Source organism: Poecilia reticulata, linkage group LG16 (genome assembly GCF_000633615.1).
Source record: "Poecilia reticulata strain Guanapo linkage group LG16, Guppy_female_1.0+MT, whole genome shotgun sequence".
Taxonomy (NCBI): domain Eukaryota; kingdom Metazoa; phylum Chordata; class Actinopteri; order Cyprinodontiformes; family Poeciliidae; genus Poecilia; species Poecilia reticulata.
The window spans coordinates 9,014,095-9,034,329 of NC_024346.1; the positions used below are offsets into that span (position 1 = coordinate 9,014,095).

The 20,235-nt window shown below is 40.2% G+C and overlaps 1 protein-coding gene across 1 annotated transcript; it reads left to right on the plus strand.

Moving 5' to 3' along the window:
* Positions 1–362: 362 nt before the first annotated feature.
* Positions 363–18,478, plus strand: stk40 (serine/threonine kinase 40). Its single transcript, XM_008431108.2, has 11 exons — positions 363–615; positions 4,312–4,438; positions 4,900–4,985; positions 5,323–5,466; positions 6,765–6,989; positions 7,225–7,277; positions 11,801–11,916; positions 13,314–13,458; positions 13,786–13,905; positions 14,063–14,147; positions 14,522–18,478. The coding sequence occupies exons 2-11, from the start codon at positions 4,321–4,323 to the stop codon at positions 14,738–14,740; spliced, it is 1,311 nt and encodes a 436-aa protein (XP_008429330.1). The 5' UTR covers positions 363–615; positions 4,312–4,320; the 3' UTR covers positions 14,741–18,478.
* The last annotated feature ends 1,757 nt before the right edge of the window (positions 18,479–20,235 follow it).

Here is a 20,235-nt window from a genome sequence, read left to right on the forward strand (position 1 = left end):
AAAACAGTTATTTCAAGACAAAATAACTGTTTTGTCTTGAAAATGCAGAATGCAAGTAAACTTCTTTAAAATAAACATTTGTCTAAAAACGTCAGCAAAAAGCAAAAACAGCAAGAATTCAATTCAAACAATGCAACAAAATATCAAAATTCAAATTGAAAAGTTGACCATGGCGTGTTATAAAAGACAAATGATGTCTGAATTAAAATTGATTAATTTTGGCAAATAGCTCTAATGAGAAGTCCCATGATGTCATGGTTTCATTTAGCAACTTTTTTTTTATTATTATGTTGAGAATTTCATCATCAGGGCACGGCCATTCACAGAGAAACAACGACTGTCATTGGTTAGACAGAGCTGTCAATCAAACGTTTTTGTGCGTCATTTCCGTTGTCAGGTGGTGCTGTCGCTGTGGAAAGATGCGATCAGCGAGAAGCGGAGGCTTTTCCTTAATTGCTCATTTCAGTAATAGAGGCTAAACAACGCGAAACTAAAACCCCCGAAGCTTCTCCCGGCTGAGAGAGAAGCTCCGTACACCCACCACAGCGTTCGCCTGAGAAATGTTGATATTTTAAGAGGACAACGCAGATCTTAGCCGGCGGTTTTGGCTTTGAGGTAAGCGAGGCTGTGACTCCGTTGCTATCTAGCTTCGTCTCTCACCGTGAGCCAGCTGTAACGTTGAACGTACTTTGTTTAAATGGCCTCCCAGCACCCCGACAAGAGTTCAGCTTTGCCCTGGCTGGAACGTAGCTCGCCAACAGCCATATTTAAACCTCCATGGTGCATTTTAGTGAAACGTTCTTATGCTAACAACGGCTGTGTGAGGTTTGCACCCCGCTCCTTGTTGTGTTGTATGTCCCTTTGTGTGGCTCGTGAGTCCCGGGTTGTTGTAACGTATTTGGCCGAGAAACGGGAGTTGGCTTCACCTGAGTTCGTTTATGCACTAATTATACTTTAGCTCATATTTTTACAGAAATAAAACACGGCGTGTGTTTATGATATTAAACTCTACGTGATATCTGTCGCTGACACTTTGCTGTTCAAGTTGTGAGCTGCTTGTGTCCAACTTGCAAGGCGTAACGTCAGCGCTTTACTCAACGACTCGTTCGGTTTACACAGCACGCTGCCAGGACAGAGTGTCCAGACCTTGTGGACCCAAAATGGCACCAAGCAATGCATGGTAGCCTTTGTGCTGTTACAATCATTTTGTTAAGTGGTTTTATGGCGTGACCTTTGCGTGGCGGTGTGGTCAAGGGCATTGTTATTGGAATGATGAATGGGGTCTACAGCTGAGGAAAAGTGTGTGAGCTGGCATTCTTTGTAGATCCAAAAGCGGGACATTTTGGGATTTATTGACTTGAAATGTGTTTCTTTCTCATGTGTGCAAATGAGATATGAATGTGCAGCTTTTTCTTGCAGTGCCCAGACACATGGCATCGAGTCTGAGTAGGTGAGTCGTGAGACACCTACGTGGTTGTTTTGTTCTGATACTATTTAAGGAAGCCCACATTTCTTGTGGGCACTGGCAGCGTGTCTCTCCTCTCCTCTTCTCGTGTGATATGATTCAGAGGCTGGATCTGTTCTTGTCCTCCCTCTGGTACAGTCACAGCCAGTCCTGTTTGCCAGACCACTGGCTGTGTGCAGAGAGTTGCAGCAGTGTTAGAAAAGGATAGCTGCGTATGCTGTCATCAAGCTGATGTCATTTAGGTCAGCATGCAGGAGTTGGTTGCATCGACCTTTTGCTTTTTTCATATGCGTCTGGGTTTGGCTTCACAACTCTGCAGCAGGTTCTTTAGCTGGCAGATGATGAGCCTGTCTTCTGTGTGTTATGCATTTATGTCATCGCGTTGGTTGTTTTTAATCCAGGATAATGATTGGCATGCATGTACAAGAACTATGACACATTAGAGAAGAAATGTGCAGCTCTGAAGATGATCCCTATTTATGCTTTAAAGCACATTGCTTTAACCTTTACTTTAGTTTTATGAAAGTTAGCAAAAATGTAAAATCCAAGTCCATAATCTGCAGGTCACAGATCAGTTCATATGGCTGACTCACTGTTGCATCTCTAAATTTTATTAAATAATCATGTGGATAAACTGAAACTGTCCACCTTGCATTTAACATAGGAGAGGGTCTTCTCTGACCAATACAGATTTGTGCTTTCCTTTGATGTCTGACCGAAAGGCTTTAACTCATAAATGACTAAAAGTGCTGCAGGTCCTGTGATCAAGGCATTAAGAATTATTCAAAATGATGCCTTAAAACATTTGTCCCCACCCTTTATTTATATTGGGCATTAAATAAATTGCACTCCTTCTAGGAATGCACTCCTAAAGTACACACTCCTGGTCAATGTGTTTGTAGTGTGGGAATATTTTTAGTTTGTGTGCATTATGGAGGAGGGGGAAAAAACATTTTCATGATTTAGGCGGAAAACCAGCCAGTTTTGATCATTATCACATTGATTGGTGCATTTTTATTTACATGTTTAATTCCTTCTGATTGGTTCCAGTGGTTATTTTTAAGTACTTTAACACAAGTGAAAACATTTGAATTACTGTATTATCCCCTTTTATGCATTAAAGCATACACCTCTTTTTATCTGATTTTAATGAGTAAAAATGTTGTTTCAGAGAGAAAGATGTTAATTGCTTATCATGCATTTAATGAACATGGGAAAACATTTATTTAAATTGCAGAATTGGGGAAAGTGTTCTGATTCCAGTATCCATCTCTGTTTAATTTCAAGTCCACCACGTCTATAGTCATCTGATCATTAGCATCATCTGCTTCATTAAACAGTAAAGCAACAGCATGAAGTGTCCTACCTGTTGAACTGCTTCTTTGTGTCCTCTAGAGTATTATGCTATCCCAGTATTCCCAGCGTGACTTGGTGTCACTCTGACTTGCGCCATAAACACTGTCAGAAAACCTCAGCTCATCAGACTCCGTGGGTGATGACTAGCAGAAATGGAGACAGATGGGAGAGAGACATGATGATGACACTGTCTGCTGTCTGGGATCACAAAAAGCCTCATGGAAGTGAGAATTTGTACTAGCCCTCACTGAACAGCCAAATGTTTTCCGTGCCCCAGATTCCCAACTAGAAAATGGTGCATAGTTGGTTTTGCAACAGGAAGGTTTCTTAATTTATCAGAAAAGAAACTCTGGGATTGCACAGTTATACAACACAGTTTCAAAATTTTATGTGACATGTTTTATCTCTCTCACCCTGTTTAATGCATCATTTGTGATGTGTGTTGGTTTGAACAAATATTTTTCCTGTAAGAACTTTCAAATTCTGTTTCCGCACCTCTAAGTCATCTTAGTATGACTATACACGCTACGTTTCCTCTCTTGTAGCTTCCTGTGCCTTCTGGGAATGCACGAGAAACCGTTTGACATTTTGGGAAGATTATTATCCGAACATTGACACGTTTCTGTTCAATGAAAACTTGGGACGACAGCAGGATGAATCATTCCTCTCGGTTAAGGCTCTACTTCCCCATTACGGGAAACAGATGGCATTTCATCACATTGGCCCTCGGTATCAGTAAACACAGCATACCTCTCGCTCTCTGATTTCTGGGAGGTGGATGAGAACTGCTATGTCGGTTAGAGTAGTTTGTATAATGACAATGTGTCACACTGTCACTGTCTCTGCTGGCATCTAAATCTTGCTTCCTTATTATTGTGCAATGGCTTGGCATTTTAAATTTTTGGTCATGTTAAAACAGGCATTCATGTTTAAAGGACAGATAAGCTCTTTGCACAGATTCTGCAATAAGCGTGCAGATTAAAAAGCAGGGGGATTTTTCTAAACTGCTGCAAGAAAAAAGCTCAGGATTAGAGAGGCAAATGAAAATGTCCCTGTCTTGCTAGAGTCATGCATTTGCATTCAAGGGCCTTCTATTTTAAATTGCAGATTGTGACAAGCACACTGCCTAATGTAGAGATTGGAACTGAGGTGCTGGTCTTCACGCCAGCAGCCATTATTCTAAATGGAGCTGTAATGGCCTCACATTCACACTGAGGTGTGCAAATGTGAGGGGAGGGAGATTTGAAATGGACTGGGTGGAGCTGCCATGAACTTTAGCCCTTTTAACCTCGGTTCACAAACCAGTGTCCTCTCATTTAACTGGTTCCCCTGAAGCTCGAAGTATCCTTATTTTTAGATTTATGAATGCCGTTTATTAAAGCTTATTTGTAAAAACTTTTTCTCATGTTGTTGTTCTTGTCACATGTGTGTACTTTCCCTTTTACTTGGCTATCTTTATCCCATGAACTAATCAGATTTGTTCCCTGCAGAGCTCCAGTATGTCCAAACGGCGCTCGTCAGAGAGGGGGGCTGGAGAGACATCAGGCAGGGCCAGCAAGCTGCAGTGTCCTGGGATATCTGGCAGTAACGCCAAGAGAGCCGGCCCCTTCATCCTCGGTACGGAAGCTGCTACTGTTTAAAGGGGAATTGATAAATAAATACAGTGTGTATAGCTACCTTGCATAACCTGCAGATAATTCAGCCAAACCATCTCTGTGCATAAGTTGCAGGGTGCCTGTGTGAGTACACTGTGGACTTACACATGCCTGAGACAAGAATTTGAAGAATTTTGCTGATCCTCATGACATCGGCCAGAAAGGCTGAAGTCTATGCTGGGGCACTTTCTTCTTTCTTTCCTCCAGTATCATATATTCCTTTCCTATTCTCTGAAGTGTGTGTGCATTCTGCTTTAGAGCTTCTGCATCGTTTACCAGATACTTTGCCAAAGAAAACATTGCACTTGGGGTGTTAATGGATACCTGCACACGCTGCCCTTAATGAGTTTTGGGGAGAGCAAACAGACCAGCGGCGTAGAATGCCTTTTGGTCATGCAGCTGTTCCTTTTCTCGTCCTTGCAGGACCTCGCCTGGGCAACTCGCCAGTACCGAGTATAGTCCAGTGTTTGGCCAGGAAAGATGGCACAGATGACTTCTATCAGCTCAAAGTAAGTCTGTTATATTCAGGTATTCTCTTGTTCTCCTATAATTGCAGTTATTTCAAAACTCTCATTATCATGGCAAATTTTAAGCATCTGAACTTCAGACCTTTTCACAGTGCACATTTTATTGCCCCTTGTTCAGTTTTGGCACAAACAAGCATACATGAGCCAGGTTCAGTGTTTACTGGGATTATTCTGTAGGTTTTAAGCAATCACAGGGCTTCTAAAGCAAACATTGCTTCGGAAATGTCAGTGTTTAATCACTACAATCCCCGGACTATGATTTCTTGTTTGAATCCATTTAGATCTTTTTCTGGTGCTTAATTTTTGCTCTGTTCTGCAGATCCTGACGCTGGAGGAGCGAGTGGACTCTGCTGGGGAAACCCAGGAGGAGCGGCAGGGGAAGATGCTGCTGCATACAGAATACTCTCTCCTTTCTCTGCTACACAACCAGGATGGTGTGGTTCACCATCATGGCCTTTTTCAGGTAGACTTTTTCACTTACCCTACATATCTTAGCAGGTTTTAGTTAAATAAACAAAGAGTGTCATTGTTTTCTTTAGAATAATATGTGATTATTATCTCTCTGCAGTCCCTCTTTTCAGTCATTTTTGTTTATAAATATATTTAATACCAGAGCAAGTAACAGTTTGATTTTAACAGTTCAACTTTAGCAGAAACAAGTTTGTCATAGTTCAAGCCAGCTGCCTGTACTTTCCTTATAAAGGTTGTTTCAGTAAAGAAGTAGAAATACAATAAAAGCTATATTTATCGGCTGCTCTCTGTTCACAGCAACCCTTCCCCCTTCCTCACCTGCTGGCCCATCTGCCTTCTCCTTTAACTTTGTTGTTCCGTCAGCTCTGATTCAATCTTCCCCGTTTGTCTTTCATTCACATTCCGTTTCACTTTCAGCGTCCTTATAATAGCAGCATTAAGGCGTGCACGCTGATTCATTTAGGTCTGCCATATTGATTAGATTATTATAGTTCTTCTCTGCTGTCTGTGAACCAGTTCATTGTTCATTCTTTCAGAGATGCTGGCTGCATTAAAAAAAAAAAAAAACTGTTAACCTGAGACAAAAATCAATAGGAAACAAATGGTGAGTCTACATTAGCTTGAGTTTTAAGAATAGGAATTATCTTTCTCATCTTTTTTTATATCATATTCTCTCACACTGACTGTGAAGATGTCTTATTCTTATCAGCTGCTGGGCATGCAGTTTTTGTGATTCAGATTTTTCTTGAACAATAATAAAATAAGATATATTAGCAGGATTGAAAATGTATTTTTCTAGCCTTCGTGTCCAGGACAATTATTAATGATTTAAATAAAGACCAGAGGTGCTGTGTGAGAGAGGAGAACCTGTACAACAAGTTTTACTAGTACTTTAGACAAATGGGGGAAAAATAAACATGGAGTTGACCTGTAAACCTCCTGTATCAGGAGGTATCTTACATTACTAACACAGCATTCTCTATGTCTATTCCCTTGAGAATTTAGACTCTTAACTTTAATTTGACATTTCCTTAATATCCCCTTGACAAACAGGTTGAATGTTTATTGGGAGAAACCAGAACATTTTTTCTGTATTGGCCAGGAATAGTCAGATTCTGGTCACCAGCCAAGAACAAGGACTTTTTCATGTAACTGTAGATACTTGCTTTGAGAAATCTCACTGGTTGCATTGATTGTATTCCACAAATGAATTTCAAATTCTGCTCTGTCAAATTAAATAAAGTGAACACCCTCCCAATGCTAACTTCCCACACTTCTTTCTGGATTCAGGATCGCGCCTATGAAATAGTAGAGGACATGGAAGCCAACAAAGTTCGTAAGATGAAGAAGCGGATCTGCCTCGTCCTGGACTGCCTCTGCGCTCACGATTTCAGTGACAAGACGGCAGATCTAATAAACCTTCAGCATTATGTCATAAAGGAGAAGAGACTGAGCGAGCGTGAAGCTATTGTCATTTTCTACGATGTTGTGCGTGTGGTGGAGGCCCTCCATAAGGTTGGTCTTACTACACTACTGAAGAGTACATGTGCAACAAAATCGACTCATTCTTCAATTTTTCATCAATGTAGAAAATCTTCATTCTACAGTATTTGTTGTTGTTTGTTAGATGCACATTTTTTTGATTACTCACTTCCAAGGCTCGTGTGCCACTCCCAGAAACTAATTCTTGTTTTGTCAATGATTCATTGAGCACAATGTGACCATACTTCTTTTTTTTTCCTGCCTGCAGAAAAACATTGTGCATAGAGACCTCAAGCTGGGAAATATGGTGCTGAACAAACGGTAAGTCGACACTAGGTCACTCATCCCGCATTGTCGGTCAAGTCATGCTGAATAACGCTGCCTGTTGTGCCAATTTTGCTGTTTTAACCTGTTGGTATTGTTCCTGATGGCTGACTGGACCCCAGAATTTGGATCCAGTGTGTGTATTGAGCTTTAAACCCACACAGAGGCCACATTCTTTGACTATAAGTGAAATTACACTCAGGAACCTGAAGTCTTGCTTTCTAGTACTCAAATGTGTCTGGGTGTTGAGTAACGATAGATGATTCATTCTCCATGGTCAGAGTTTTGAAAATGGATTCTGGTGCCAAACAAAACAATGAATATGCCTCTGCTTTGATCTCAGTGGGAAAGTGTTTGGGTCTGGGGTGTATGAGTAATTTAGTAATGCACAGAAGACCCCATTTGAGTGCATCTTATGTCAAAAGTGCTGCAGCTCAGATTAGACGAGCAGGATGGAAAACTACTCATCTGTAAACTCCCTCCAACCAACTCATGCGCAGGGGATATGAAAGGCTTGTATTCAAATGGTGAGAACCACTCTTCCTCACTGTGAGAATGTTTCTAAATTTGGCTGACATTTACTTAATAAATGCTTAGAAAAGTATTAAAATTAGAATTTGCATTAAATGTACATTGACTCCACAAGTGGATGATCTTACAGACTTCATTTGAACTGTTGAATATGTTGCTTTTGTATGACTGAATGACTAAAGCTGACACACACTCACTTTGTTCCTACGCTCACTTTAGCTTGATTTATACCTCGTTGTAGAATGTATTTTCAACCTACACAAAAAGCCTATGCCACTGTGAGCAGTTCTACTGTGTTGGTCTGTCAGTTGTTATTAGAGGGCTACGACGCTGGTTTTTGTTGGGCTTTCCTTACAGCTTTGTTTAGATTCTTCGTGCAAATAAAATAAAGTGATGCAGCAATCAGAATTTTGCATCCAATTACCAATCTCCAGTTTTCCAAACTTGTGACCTGACTATGCAGATTTTACCTGGTTTAATTTCTTTTGGAACGGTGATATAAAAGATCAGCAAGAAATATAACCTACTGCTAACTATTTTACCATCTTCTACATCAGTGTTTAATTTGGCTTGTATTATTAAAAAACATCAGTTTCAATATAAATATTCCAAGATTCCAGCATCTTTGCAGTTATATTCATCCTTTCTACTGAAATGTTGTTCTCCCTTGCTCTAAGCCAGAATGAAAAATGTTAACTTTTTATTTTTCCTTTTTACATATTGTATATATTTGAGAGCAAACAGTAACTGAAGTCAAATTCCTTGTTTGCGTGCACATATGGTGAATTAAGCTGGTTGTTATTGTTAGAGATAAGAGTGTCAGTAAGTAACCTGTGTGCATGCACTATAAAGTCACCTTCTTTTACAAATATTTATTAACCTTACATCTCCAGCAAGAATTGACAATCATGATAATCCAAAAGAAAGTTGTTTTTCTTTCTTTCTTTTTTTTTTATATAAATCAATTGAAGCTTACTATGTGCATTGGAAAGCAACAAGGTCTTTTTTATCCTCTTTGTCCCGGTTCCTCCTATCTGCAGTGGTAGTAAGAAGTAGCGGCAATAGTGATGAAATAGTGTTTTGGCCAGGAGATGCGGGTGGGGGGGAGCAGAGTAGATGTGAGGAACACTCCGTCCCAGCTGGAGACAAAGGAGAGACATGCCAAAGGCTCAATAGCTCAGAGCTGACTCACCGCAGTGCAAGTCACTCACACACAAACTCACTTACCTACATGTGCACAAAAAATGTCATTTCTTTCCGCTGTGTTTTGCTTTTTCTTTTTAACACAGCCACCCATTTTCTCGGTCTTCCACTTTTTTTGTTTTTTCTCACCATGTACTGCACTCTCCTGGCTAACATGTCTGTGTGTGTGCGTGTGTGTATGTATGTGAACGGACAGTGGGTGTGGGAAAACTGACCATTTAGAGGCTTACTCAATCAAACGCCACTCGCCTCCCCTGTTTGTCAGTTCTGGGAAATGCACCAAAGGCATCAGAAAACATCAGCACTTTGTGCAAGAAATGATGCGACTTCCTCTCCCAGAGCCAGCTGTTGTGAAAGCAGGATGTGATGAATCAATCTGCACAGCCACTGATTGGGTATTTTTAAATTTTAATGACTTCCTATATATAGAACGTAATTCCTTTGGATATGTTGTATAATATTCTGAAACATGCGTTTTAAGACCCACTTGAATTTCAAGAATGTATGTTTCATGAAGTTATGCTGATTTTTGACTATGTCTGTGATGGCACCTTTTCTTTTGGCTGTTGCTCAACTAAAACCTGCGTGTCATTGAAACCCTTCAAGCGATGGCCAGTTCTGAGAACTGATGCTTGCTGTAGAAGCTGCCCTGTGATTAACCTCGCTTCTCGTCACATGTATTTTTATTACGGGCCGGAAAGGAGAAGTCATCTGGGCTGTTTAGGTCTCTGGTTTCCTGACCGGAGTCATGTGACCAGGAAGCGGAGACGGCGTGGTCTATCCACTGTCCTCAGGGACCCTTGCCTCACAAGGCGAACATGCAATCTCATTTATCCAATCTCCGGTGCAAGAATAGAAGCCTGGGTCGTGATGCTCGCAGACAAAAGCACAATTGAAGAGACTCGTTCATAAAGGAGAGTCCTTGAAGCTTCGCACATTCCTCAGTTAACTCATAAGGCCATCTATGGTTGGAAGCATTTATTGCAAAAATATTCAGAAGGGATGAATCTCATAAGAAGCTTTATGTCACGTAGTGTCAGTTTTCCACAGTGAGGTTTATGTTGTCAGTCAGTGTTCATTGAGATTGGGATCGAGGTGCCTTTACGGGAGCGGCGAGTGTGTGCGACGGACCAGGGTGTGAAAGTGAGAGAGAATAAGGGAAGCTGTTGACCTCAGGCTTTTTAGAAAGCGGATGTGGGTGAAAAGCGTGATGTGGAGAATACCCAGGCTGTAGAGGGTGACAGCTCTTCTTTTTTTTTTTTCTTTTTTTTTGGTGTGTGTGTTTTTTTTTTTTTAGACCATTGCAGAAGTAGAGCAGTGTGCTCTACTTCAGCATGGGAGTGATTATGGATGCATATCATGTTGCATGGTTGTGTATACATTTCAAATCTTCTGTAGCTTATATAAAATCAGTTTCCAACACATCACTGTGCAGGCTTAGTCATTGCAGCAATTATCATAAGCCACAGGTTGACTCATATGTTTGTCAAAGTGCAACTTTTTTTTCCCTCTACAGAAAAGGCCTCGGTTTCAAGATAGTCAGGTTTCACCCGATCATGAGCAAAGTAAATTTACTTTGATCCAATTCCTAATGACACATTTCAGCAGACACCAAATTACTAAAAGTCTTATCAGTTTTAAGTCACTACATTGCCTTATTCCTTTATTAATTCAACCAGTAATTTGGGTTACTCTCGATAGTCAATGTACCTTACACTATGAGGACAAAGCACAACAAAGCCTTGTATGTCAAAATATGAGAAGTTCACATTCTTTGCAAATTTAAAGTTCATTCAAGATGCCTTACTGTGCACTTCTGTAAAACTGCATCAAAAAAATTTAAATGGGTTAATTATAAGGTTAGAAAGTACTTTATGTGTGACTTAACGCGGTGAGAAACAGACTAAAACTACCCAAAAAAATGTCTTTGTCAGAGAGAACTGAAGCTAACTTTAAAAGTCAGCAATTTAAGCTCAGATAGTTTCAGTTTTTCTTTTAATTTCAACTAGCATGTACGGTGAACGATCACTCACTGGTCACTTTATTAGGTACACATTGCTAGTATTGCCAGAATGGCAGTTCTGAATTTGCCTTTAGAACTGCTGCTTCTTCTCTGAATAGATTTCAGTTCATGCTGACATGTTATTGCTCAGTTGCTACAGATTTGATGGTGATTGTGAAGGTCATTGAAGTTTAATTCTGTTATTCACAAGAAACCAGTTAGATGATTTGATAGCTGTACTGTGGTTATAAAGATGGATTTAGTTGGCATTAATACTCAGGTTGAGCATGGTGTTTAAAAGATTCTTAATTGGTACAAATAGTCCTAAAATGATCATCTTCTTTGCACCAAATTCTGATCCCTCCAGCTAAATGCGGCAGCTAAAATGAGACTCATGCGACCAGGCAATATTTTTCCGGGCTGTTATTGTCCACTTTTGGCGTTTCTCTATGAATTGAAGGCTTTTTTTTCCTCCCTCTTCTGATGCTCAGTTTAAACGTCACCTAGATGTGTATCTAGATTAGTAAAGTGCAGTAGTTTTTAAATGTGGTCCATGCAGCCAGAGAAACTTCGGTCACTCTGGCACCCCATTAAAAGGATTTTTCCATCGTACGGTTCTTAAGGTTTAGTGCTCTGGCAGTTTTGAAACTACAGCGTCACAGATATTTGATGGCTTTTTGTGTACCATGAAAGGCCGTCATGCTCCCCAATACATTCACCGTCTTATGTTGACTTAGCTACAAATTTAAAAGCAGTTATTAAAATGTTTCTTTCTGTTTATCAGGACACACCGCATTACCATCACTAACTTCTGCCTGGGAAAGCATCTGGTGAGTGAGGATGACCTCCTGAAAGACCAGAGAGGCAGCCCAGCCTACATTAGTCCTGATGTATTAAGTGGTAAGTAGAAAATGATGTCCAAGGTAAAGTCTTGCTTGAAGAAATTGCTGTTTAGATTTCCAGTAAATAAATAAATGCTGCCAGTGTACACATTGGGTTTGACATATTCTGATAACCTATGTCTAATACAGTTCAGATTGTTCTCGGTATTCTGCAGTTTTATAGTGGAAACAATAGTGAAAAGCTTTTTGCCACAGTGCTGATTAGCAGTTTTATGATTTGTGGGGAGAAAACTGATAACAAATCTCAACTGGGCAGATGCTTTTTGCTCTATCTGTGAAATCATAAAACCAGAAAGTTGTGTATCAAAGTTTGAAATTGAAAGCATAAACGCCTACATCGTGTAAAAATGTGTTACACTGTTGAATTAAATTACAGTGGAATGCGTTTCTTGACTAAAAAAAACTTTAAAATGTACCGGATCCTTGTCAATCAAATATTGTAGTTAAACTTATTAGATTCCAGAAACAATCCTGGGATTTTTGTTGTAGAATTGCGTAATATCAAAACCCTGCATGATTTTCCGTTTATTAAGCAGTTTCACGGAAGTTGTGTTGCAATCTGTGAACTGCGATACCCAGAAGTAGTTTTTGCCTTGTTTTTTGTTTTTGTATTCATGGTAATGTCCCATTTTTCACACAGAAAGCTACCTGCATACATAGAAAAACATCAGGAAAAGCTCCGGCACTCCTAATAGGCAACATCAGTGCTCGGCCACGCTCTCCTGTAGAAAACCATAGTTGAATCTGTTTGAATATTCATTTCCTGATCAACATCCTGGATGTTGTCTTGAATTTAGAATGATATCAATCTTGCAGCCTGTCCAGCAGTTCAAACAACAGATAAAAGCGCTGCGTACATATCAGCATAACGTGACAGGCACACAATTAAACAGAGCTTCAGTGACTCATCCGGTGATGACTCACCAGAGGGAAACTACTCCCATCCCCCGCCTGTGTATGTGTGACACAAGCTTGAATATAATTGCCGACTGCTGTTGCTGCCGCCTCTCTGGCTGGAACAACACCGCCTATGGTAAAGCGCAGCCTATGATGCTACAGCCTCATCAGCTCCACATACACAGCTGCTTGATTGCCTCTGTTTGCTTTAACAAGCGGCTCTCCACATTTAAAAAGTTGCGGATTTCAAGGAAGCATCATAAATGCTGAGTCATGCAGTTCGTGTTTGCCAGTTTTGTTAATCATTAAAACCCCGTGACTTGACAGGGATTGAACTCGCTGAATGTTTGGTCACGCCTGTGTTAAAACAGGAAGCAATCCGTCGTTACAGTAAAATAATGTCGCCCTCTGTGTTGTGTGTGTCTGGATAATTTTATCTGTACTTCTCTGCGTGCGTTTTGACAAAAACTGAGATGCCCCTCTCCTTTTTGCCCCCAGGTCGCCCATACCGTGGTAAACCCAGCGACATGTGGGCCCTCGGCGTTGTCTTGTTCACCATGCTGTATGGCCAGTTCCCTTTTTATGACAGCATGCCTCAAGAACTCTTCCGCAAAATCAAGGCTGCAGAGTACTCTATTCCAGAGTGAGTGTTAATTTGAAGCAGAGCTGAGGGAACTCTGCATCCATTCATTCACAACTTTAAGCAAGTCAAGTCAATGACAAATTCTGTTAAGCTGATGTCAAAACATCTCCCATTAAGACTAAATTATGACTTGTTTGTTTTTGTCAAACAAGTCATAATTTTTGGGGGGTTTTTCCTAAGTTCTTGATTTACTAAGAATTTCTATTTGCATTCTGTATAGCACTGAAGGATTTTCCAAATGTTTTTGCTAAATCTGTGACAATTATGTTTTTTCTTTTTTTTTTATTGGTTAAAATAACCGCCTTCTACGTTCTCTCCCCACCTCAGAGACGGTCGTGTGTCTGAGAACACGGTGTGCCTCATTCGAAAGCTGCTCGTGTTGGACCCTCAGCAGAGGCTGGCTGCAGGAGAAGTGCTAGAGTCACTCAGTGCCATTATTGCTTCATGGTAACTGCACCACCTGCTGGCTGGCTGAAAAATCTGAACTTATTCAGGATGTGTTGCATATCATGGCCAGTTATCATAGCAGTTCACATACTTAATATTAAACTCTCGTTTCTGTTAATTAGTTAATCATATTTTGGTGGGTTTTTTTCAATCACAGGCAGTCGGTTTCATCGATGAGTGGCCCTCTACAGGTAGTTCCAGATATTGACGATCAGGTCAATAACCAAGAACATTTACAGGAGGTAAGATATTAAAAAAAGAGAACAGGTTTTCTCAACTAAATGTAATCCTTAATTGTGAAGAAGGGAAGCCAAGCATGATTTGCAATGAATGAAACCCTGAAAATGAGACTGAGCTTTTTATTCACCCTGCTTTACTCGTAAACACATAAATAAAATCCGTCCAAGCGATGTTAGCTTAAGCTGCAAGGTTTTGGTTTTCATGTGACAAAATGTAAAAACGTTGAAGAAAATGTCAGAGTTCTACATCTTACTCAGTGGGAGCTTTTTATCTATAACTAAAATGAAAAAATGGTACACTTTTTAGACATATTTTACATGTGTATCAGTGCAGTAACTGCAGCACATTGAGCAGAATTTGATTTTTTTCAACATAGGGCAAGGCAATCGAAGAGTCTTCGCAGTACGAATTTGAGAACTACATGCGCCAGCAGCTGCTGCTGGCTGAAGAGAAGAACACTATTCATGAAGCCAAGAGCTTTCTCACCAAGCGACAGTTTGGCAACATCCCACCTGTCAGACGTCTGGGTCACGACGCCCAACCGGTCAGCCCATTTGACGCTACTGCCCTTGCTCAACGATTCCTCCGGAAATAACCCTCAACCAGCCACATCAACCTCTTATGCCTCTCTGGGAACTAAATGCACCCATGGAGACCAGAGAGAACTTGGGAGAAAAATTCCCAAAACGGAACTGGCACACAGGAAGACCTTCCTGAGCCGGCAAGCAGACAGATGCATACTGGGGTTTTAGTAAGCTAAGTGGAGCAGACGCATAGTTGGGTACCAGAGCAGGTTCACATCTCAGAGCTTCACTTTCCCAGTCTGGATCATCTCTGGCCTGGACACGGAACTCCCGTCTCAAAGGTTCTTTGCCCACTTGTTAGTCACTGTGCATCAAACTCGTCGGCATGGTGTGTCGTGGTGCTGATGAGGTTCTGCCTGCAGTGTTGAAGAAACTATTAACCCCTGATTCCTCTTCCTTGCGCCTCTAAAACTTCCCCATCCATTCTGGCTTCCCTGAGCAATACAGGCCCAGAATCATGTAGCAGCCCCTCCTCTTTTCACCATGGTTTGGAATTTCCTCAAGTCCAGTCACTTGATCACAGATGTCATTCATGTTATACCTCCATTCCACCTTCCTTTTCTGTCTTTTTCTCTCCCTCTCTCTCTCTCTTAGATTTTATTCCTGTATTGTTCTAACCATAACTCTTCAAATCAATCTACCTCCGTCTCTGTCCATCTGTTTCTAAACCATACTCGCAGTTCTGAGGCGAGGGATTGTAACAACCGAGTCTCAACCCACCAGTGGCATAAAGCATTAATGTTTTCAGTTGGAGTGAAACTGCTTTAAAACCATTTTAGGCGGTTTCTAAAAATCTGAATAAGCTTTGTATTATTTACCTGAATAAGTAGCATTTTATCTCAGTAGTTTCATTGAAGAAAGATTTGTATATCAAAGCTTACGTTGAAATTCACGCTCTGCATCGTCTCCTGTTTCTTTCTCATCCCTGTGGAAATCTTTTTAGCACCTCGGCAGCTATTGTGAGGTACCTGGGAGTCCCAATGCCAAGAACTAAATGAGGCCAAGTTATATTGATGATGGTAACTCTTCCTCAGTGCCGCTACAATGACTATCCGGCATCGTCACGTTTCCGTTGCCTAAAATCCTGTCTTAAATTTCTTCTTAGCCAAGGAAACTGGTACTTTCAGACTCATTTAGAATTGTTTGACTTCCAGGTAGCTTCCCTATGTCTTCTTATCAAAACCAATCATGGGAAAAGTGCTTTGTGTTTTTCTCTGTGTGAATGTGAACAGTAATTTCTTCGCTTTGATGAATCTGCAGTATCCGGAAGTGTGCATGCTGTGTGTGTGTGTAGGTTGGGGCCAGACAAACAAGGGTGTATGAAGCTGAAACTCTGACCCTTTAAGCTATCCTCCACTTATTGTTGTGTCCTGTTATCTGGCCTGCCTCTATGGCAGACACTGTGAAACACAGACCAGGCTCTGCTGAGTTGGGGCTTGACTGAATGTTTTTCTTTGTTTTGTTTTTTTTTTTTTTCTTGGGGAGGAGGGGATGACGGGAATGCTTTAAGATTGAAAAAGATCGTATACATCTCCTTTCAGACGTATTATTACCCCTTTTTCACACAAAATCTACACACTTTAATATATTTCATTGGTTTTTATATGCTAACCCAACACAAAGCAGTTCTGTGAAGTTAAAGGATACATTTTGGGGGGGAAAAAATCTGTAGACCTGTGGCATACATTTGGATTCAGCTCCCTGATTTAATATGCAGTAGATCCACATTTTGGTGCTACATGCATCCCAAAAAGACCAAATTTTAGTCCTCTCCTTTGTTGTGTTACCCTGTCTTTCAACAGTCTTGCCACCCAACCCTTTGTTGTTTGTACTAGCCTCTCGGGATATTGTTTAAAGCCATGCTGTGCTTTAAATATCCTTTATTTCTGGCTTGTCTGCTGTTTTCATTGGTCTTCGTGGTGCTATTTGTTTCCCAATGTTCACTAGCAAACTTCTAAAGCCGTCAAAGAATGCAATACACCCTATTAGTACTGGGATTAAGTTGCACACAGGTTGCTTTTCAAATTATATGACTTCTAAAGGCAAATGTTTGCATTACATTTTATTTAGTCCCATCAGAGTACAGGGAGCTTAAAATACATGTTGTAATTTTCAAAATCTTGTCCCTGTTTAGTTATGGACTTTGTGTCACATATCCCAATCATCACTTCATTAAAATACCTGTTGAAATGTGAGGACATTCTGGGTTTTAATACGTCTGCAAGGCGGTGTAACTCTTCTCTCCCAAACTCACCTTGTACATGCTCTTCTTGTCTCACCATGTGGGCCCCTGTGAGCCCCAGCCAGTGGCAGATAAATATTACTGTAATATTCTGTAGTTAAATGAAAATACAAACTCACAGGTCTATAAGTGCAGTTTCTGGGTTCGCTTGATGCATTATTCTGTTTTTTACAGAACAATTTTTGAAACCATGGCAATGCTACTAACCAGTGACTGTTAGGCATCTGTACTGTGCATCTTGCCTTTGCATATTGGTACTTGCTTTATTGCTTTCTATGCTTTTTTTCCTATTTATATTCAAATTGCATGAACATAGAGTCTCTTTAAATGTCTTTTACTGCTCTATTTTTCCTTGTAGTTTGTTGATTTATTTATTCACTTGTGTAGACCCTCCCTCTCCAAACCACTGGTGCTTGTATCACAGACATTGATTGTAGACAGTCAAGAACTCTCCTTAAAACAAGGCCCCACAGCTGTTTGCTCGCTCAGCTTTAAACAGTGGTTCCACTTCAGCAATCCAAATCCTTTTCCTTCTCAGAGACATTTGTGAAAGAGTAGCATTGCCTTTCCTCTTAACATTACTCAATTGTTTTCTTGTGGTCACCTTAAGCTACACTAATATTAAGACTGACTTTTGCATAGTTCTATTTTTTAAAGAAATGATGATGATAATAATACATGGATTTTCTCATCTTAATTTACGGGAGGGGTAGAGGTAGTGAAAATCTTTTGTTGCCATTAACCCCTAAACCCCAACCCAAGGCTGCACTCTCTGGTCAGTATGTAAATAATGTACCATGATGACTGTGACGGTCAGACTTTATGTACAAAAGCTCTACCCTGTGACTTACCAGCTTTGTTTCAGCACATGGTGATCGACTCGTTCTTTGGGCCACGTTGGCCGTCTAACATCACATCCAGAGTTTAAAATGAAACTTGGAGAGCCGCTGGCTTTCTCCCATCTCAATGTGAATTCTGTGGGTATTCAGCAGTATTGTAGTAGTCTAGGTTCATCAGAAAACTCCATTGCCACCACTGAATGCTAACATTTAGGGGCTATTCATTGGGAATGTCTGATGCAATCACCATGAGAAACAAATACACATTAGTAATTGTTCTTTACTCTCCCCAATGATTCTTAGATTGTTTAATCTGGAAATACTTTGTACGACGAGGTAAATTAGTAAAACTCAGAACGTGCAAGGCGAGTCCAGAAAACATTTTGTCAGATCATCTTCCCCCAGCGGGGTGAGTAGTACAGACGTGTTGGTTAAAATTGTCAGTACATATTTGAGATGTTGCTGACTGATCCAACTGTAAATTCAATGCAGGGATGTGAAACATGGAGTCACAAAGTGTTGTGAGCTGCTTGGTTGGATATGGGCATCTAAATACGGAAAACTGATTAACTGTACAGATAAGCGCATTTGTATAAAAAAAAACATATTTTTCTACTTCATCAGATCTCTACATGCATGTCAGCAATAAACTTTGATATGGAAGCGTTCAACTTTGTCTTGTCCTCACTGAACTTTGATAATTTACCAGTAGGTGGCGCAGTATGCTTAAAAACAATTTTCTTAAGATAAAGGTAAAAGCAGTTTACCAGTTTTTTTTTTCTTTTTTGTTAATTCCTTAAGGAAAATGTTCTTGTTTATGTTTACTTCTGTAGAGGTCAACAAATAAATGAGATGACTTAGTGAAAACTGTCAGTTGGTGTATTGGTAGGTTTAAAATGTGAAGAGAGCAAGATGAATGAGTCTTTGTGCATCTCTACAGATTTCCTCTTTGGCGATTCCAGTTATGGGTCAGAACGAAGCAAACCTCAAACAGGAAACCCTCTGCTGACTAACAGTAGTTCCCTGTGGGGTTTCGCTACTGATCCCCTTTTCCCTACACACGCACACACACACCTATCTTGCCTTAGATGCATACCGTTTTTGGCAACTATTTTCATTATAAGGGTTGGGGATCAGGAAATCAACACATTGACTCCCTCATCATGAGAATCCCTGACAAACGGATATTTTTGTTTTGACAAAAAAATCTGCAATGATTTCAGTATTTAGGAAGAGCTAGGAGAAGCAATGGAGACTTTTTAAATTTGCAGTACTCAAACGGTTTTATATGCAAGTATATTTTACAGCCAGATTATTATTATTATTTTTTTAGCTGGATTTCTTGGTACCAAAATAAAAATTATGAAACATCTGCCTTAAAACAACTGGAAGAAATGAACTTTCAATTTTAAGATAGTTTTTTTGTCCTGCTGTGAATGCAATAATAATAATGGTACAATATCATTAATTTGCCAATGCCTAATAATTAAAAGTTCAGTTATAAAGTTTCTAATATTTCTTACATCTGGCTTTGAGTTCTCGCTTGCTTCTATTCGGTCGCCCAGCCAACCTCTCAGACTTGGGAGAATGAGGGGAAAGTCCAGAGATTTTAGAGGTCAAAGTTCTAAAGATGCTTTGTCCTCAGAAATCACAACCAGCTGGCCGTTGAGGGCCTTCCCTGCTTAACTGGTGTCCAGAACAAGTGTTCATTGAAGACTACGTCAGACATTTGTAATGTTCTGCTGTAATTACCTCAGAGAGCATTACATATTCAGTTTCACAAGGACAGAGCACGAATTATTTAGTTGGACACGGATAAACAGAAACCACTTATTTCCAGATGTGCTTATGTAGCAGTATTGTCACAGCTTTTTGTCAGTAATTTACTGGTAGAGGTTCTTAAAAAGAGGATTGGAAACAAGAAATTTAAGCTCACAGTTGCCACAGCGGGTCAGTGAGTGCTTTATGGATGTTGAGTGTGAATATGTTTCCAGCTGAGGGTTTATGGCGTCTCCTCGCTAGACACTCCAGACCAAAATTTGTTATATTTAAGGTATCAGCGACAACCGCAATGGGAAGGCCACATGTAATAAAATGCTGGTTATACATTGCTATAGTATTTATTTTTTTAACATTTTTGTAGAATCGCACAACAGTTAACATTAAACCCAAAAACTTGAACATTCTAAGTGGCAAAAAGTTTAATGACATGCAGAGCCTGAGAGTGAAGCTAGGGGGAAGCCGTTTTCCAAAAACAAAGGTTTAGCCACTGAGGAACATGATCCTATACGCAGCATCTAAAACTTGAGACAAAGCCACTAACCCGGCAATTCCTTTTTTCCAACGAGCACCCCCAAGAGTCTGGAGGAGATGAGATTAGCAGCATTGCGGTTTGCGTAACAGACACTGAATTAACTTCATTTTT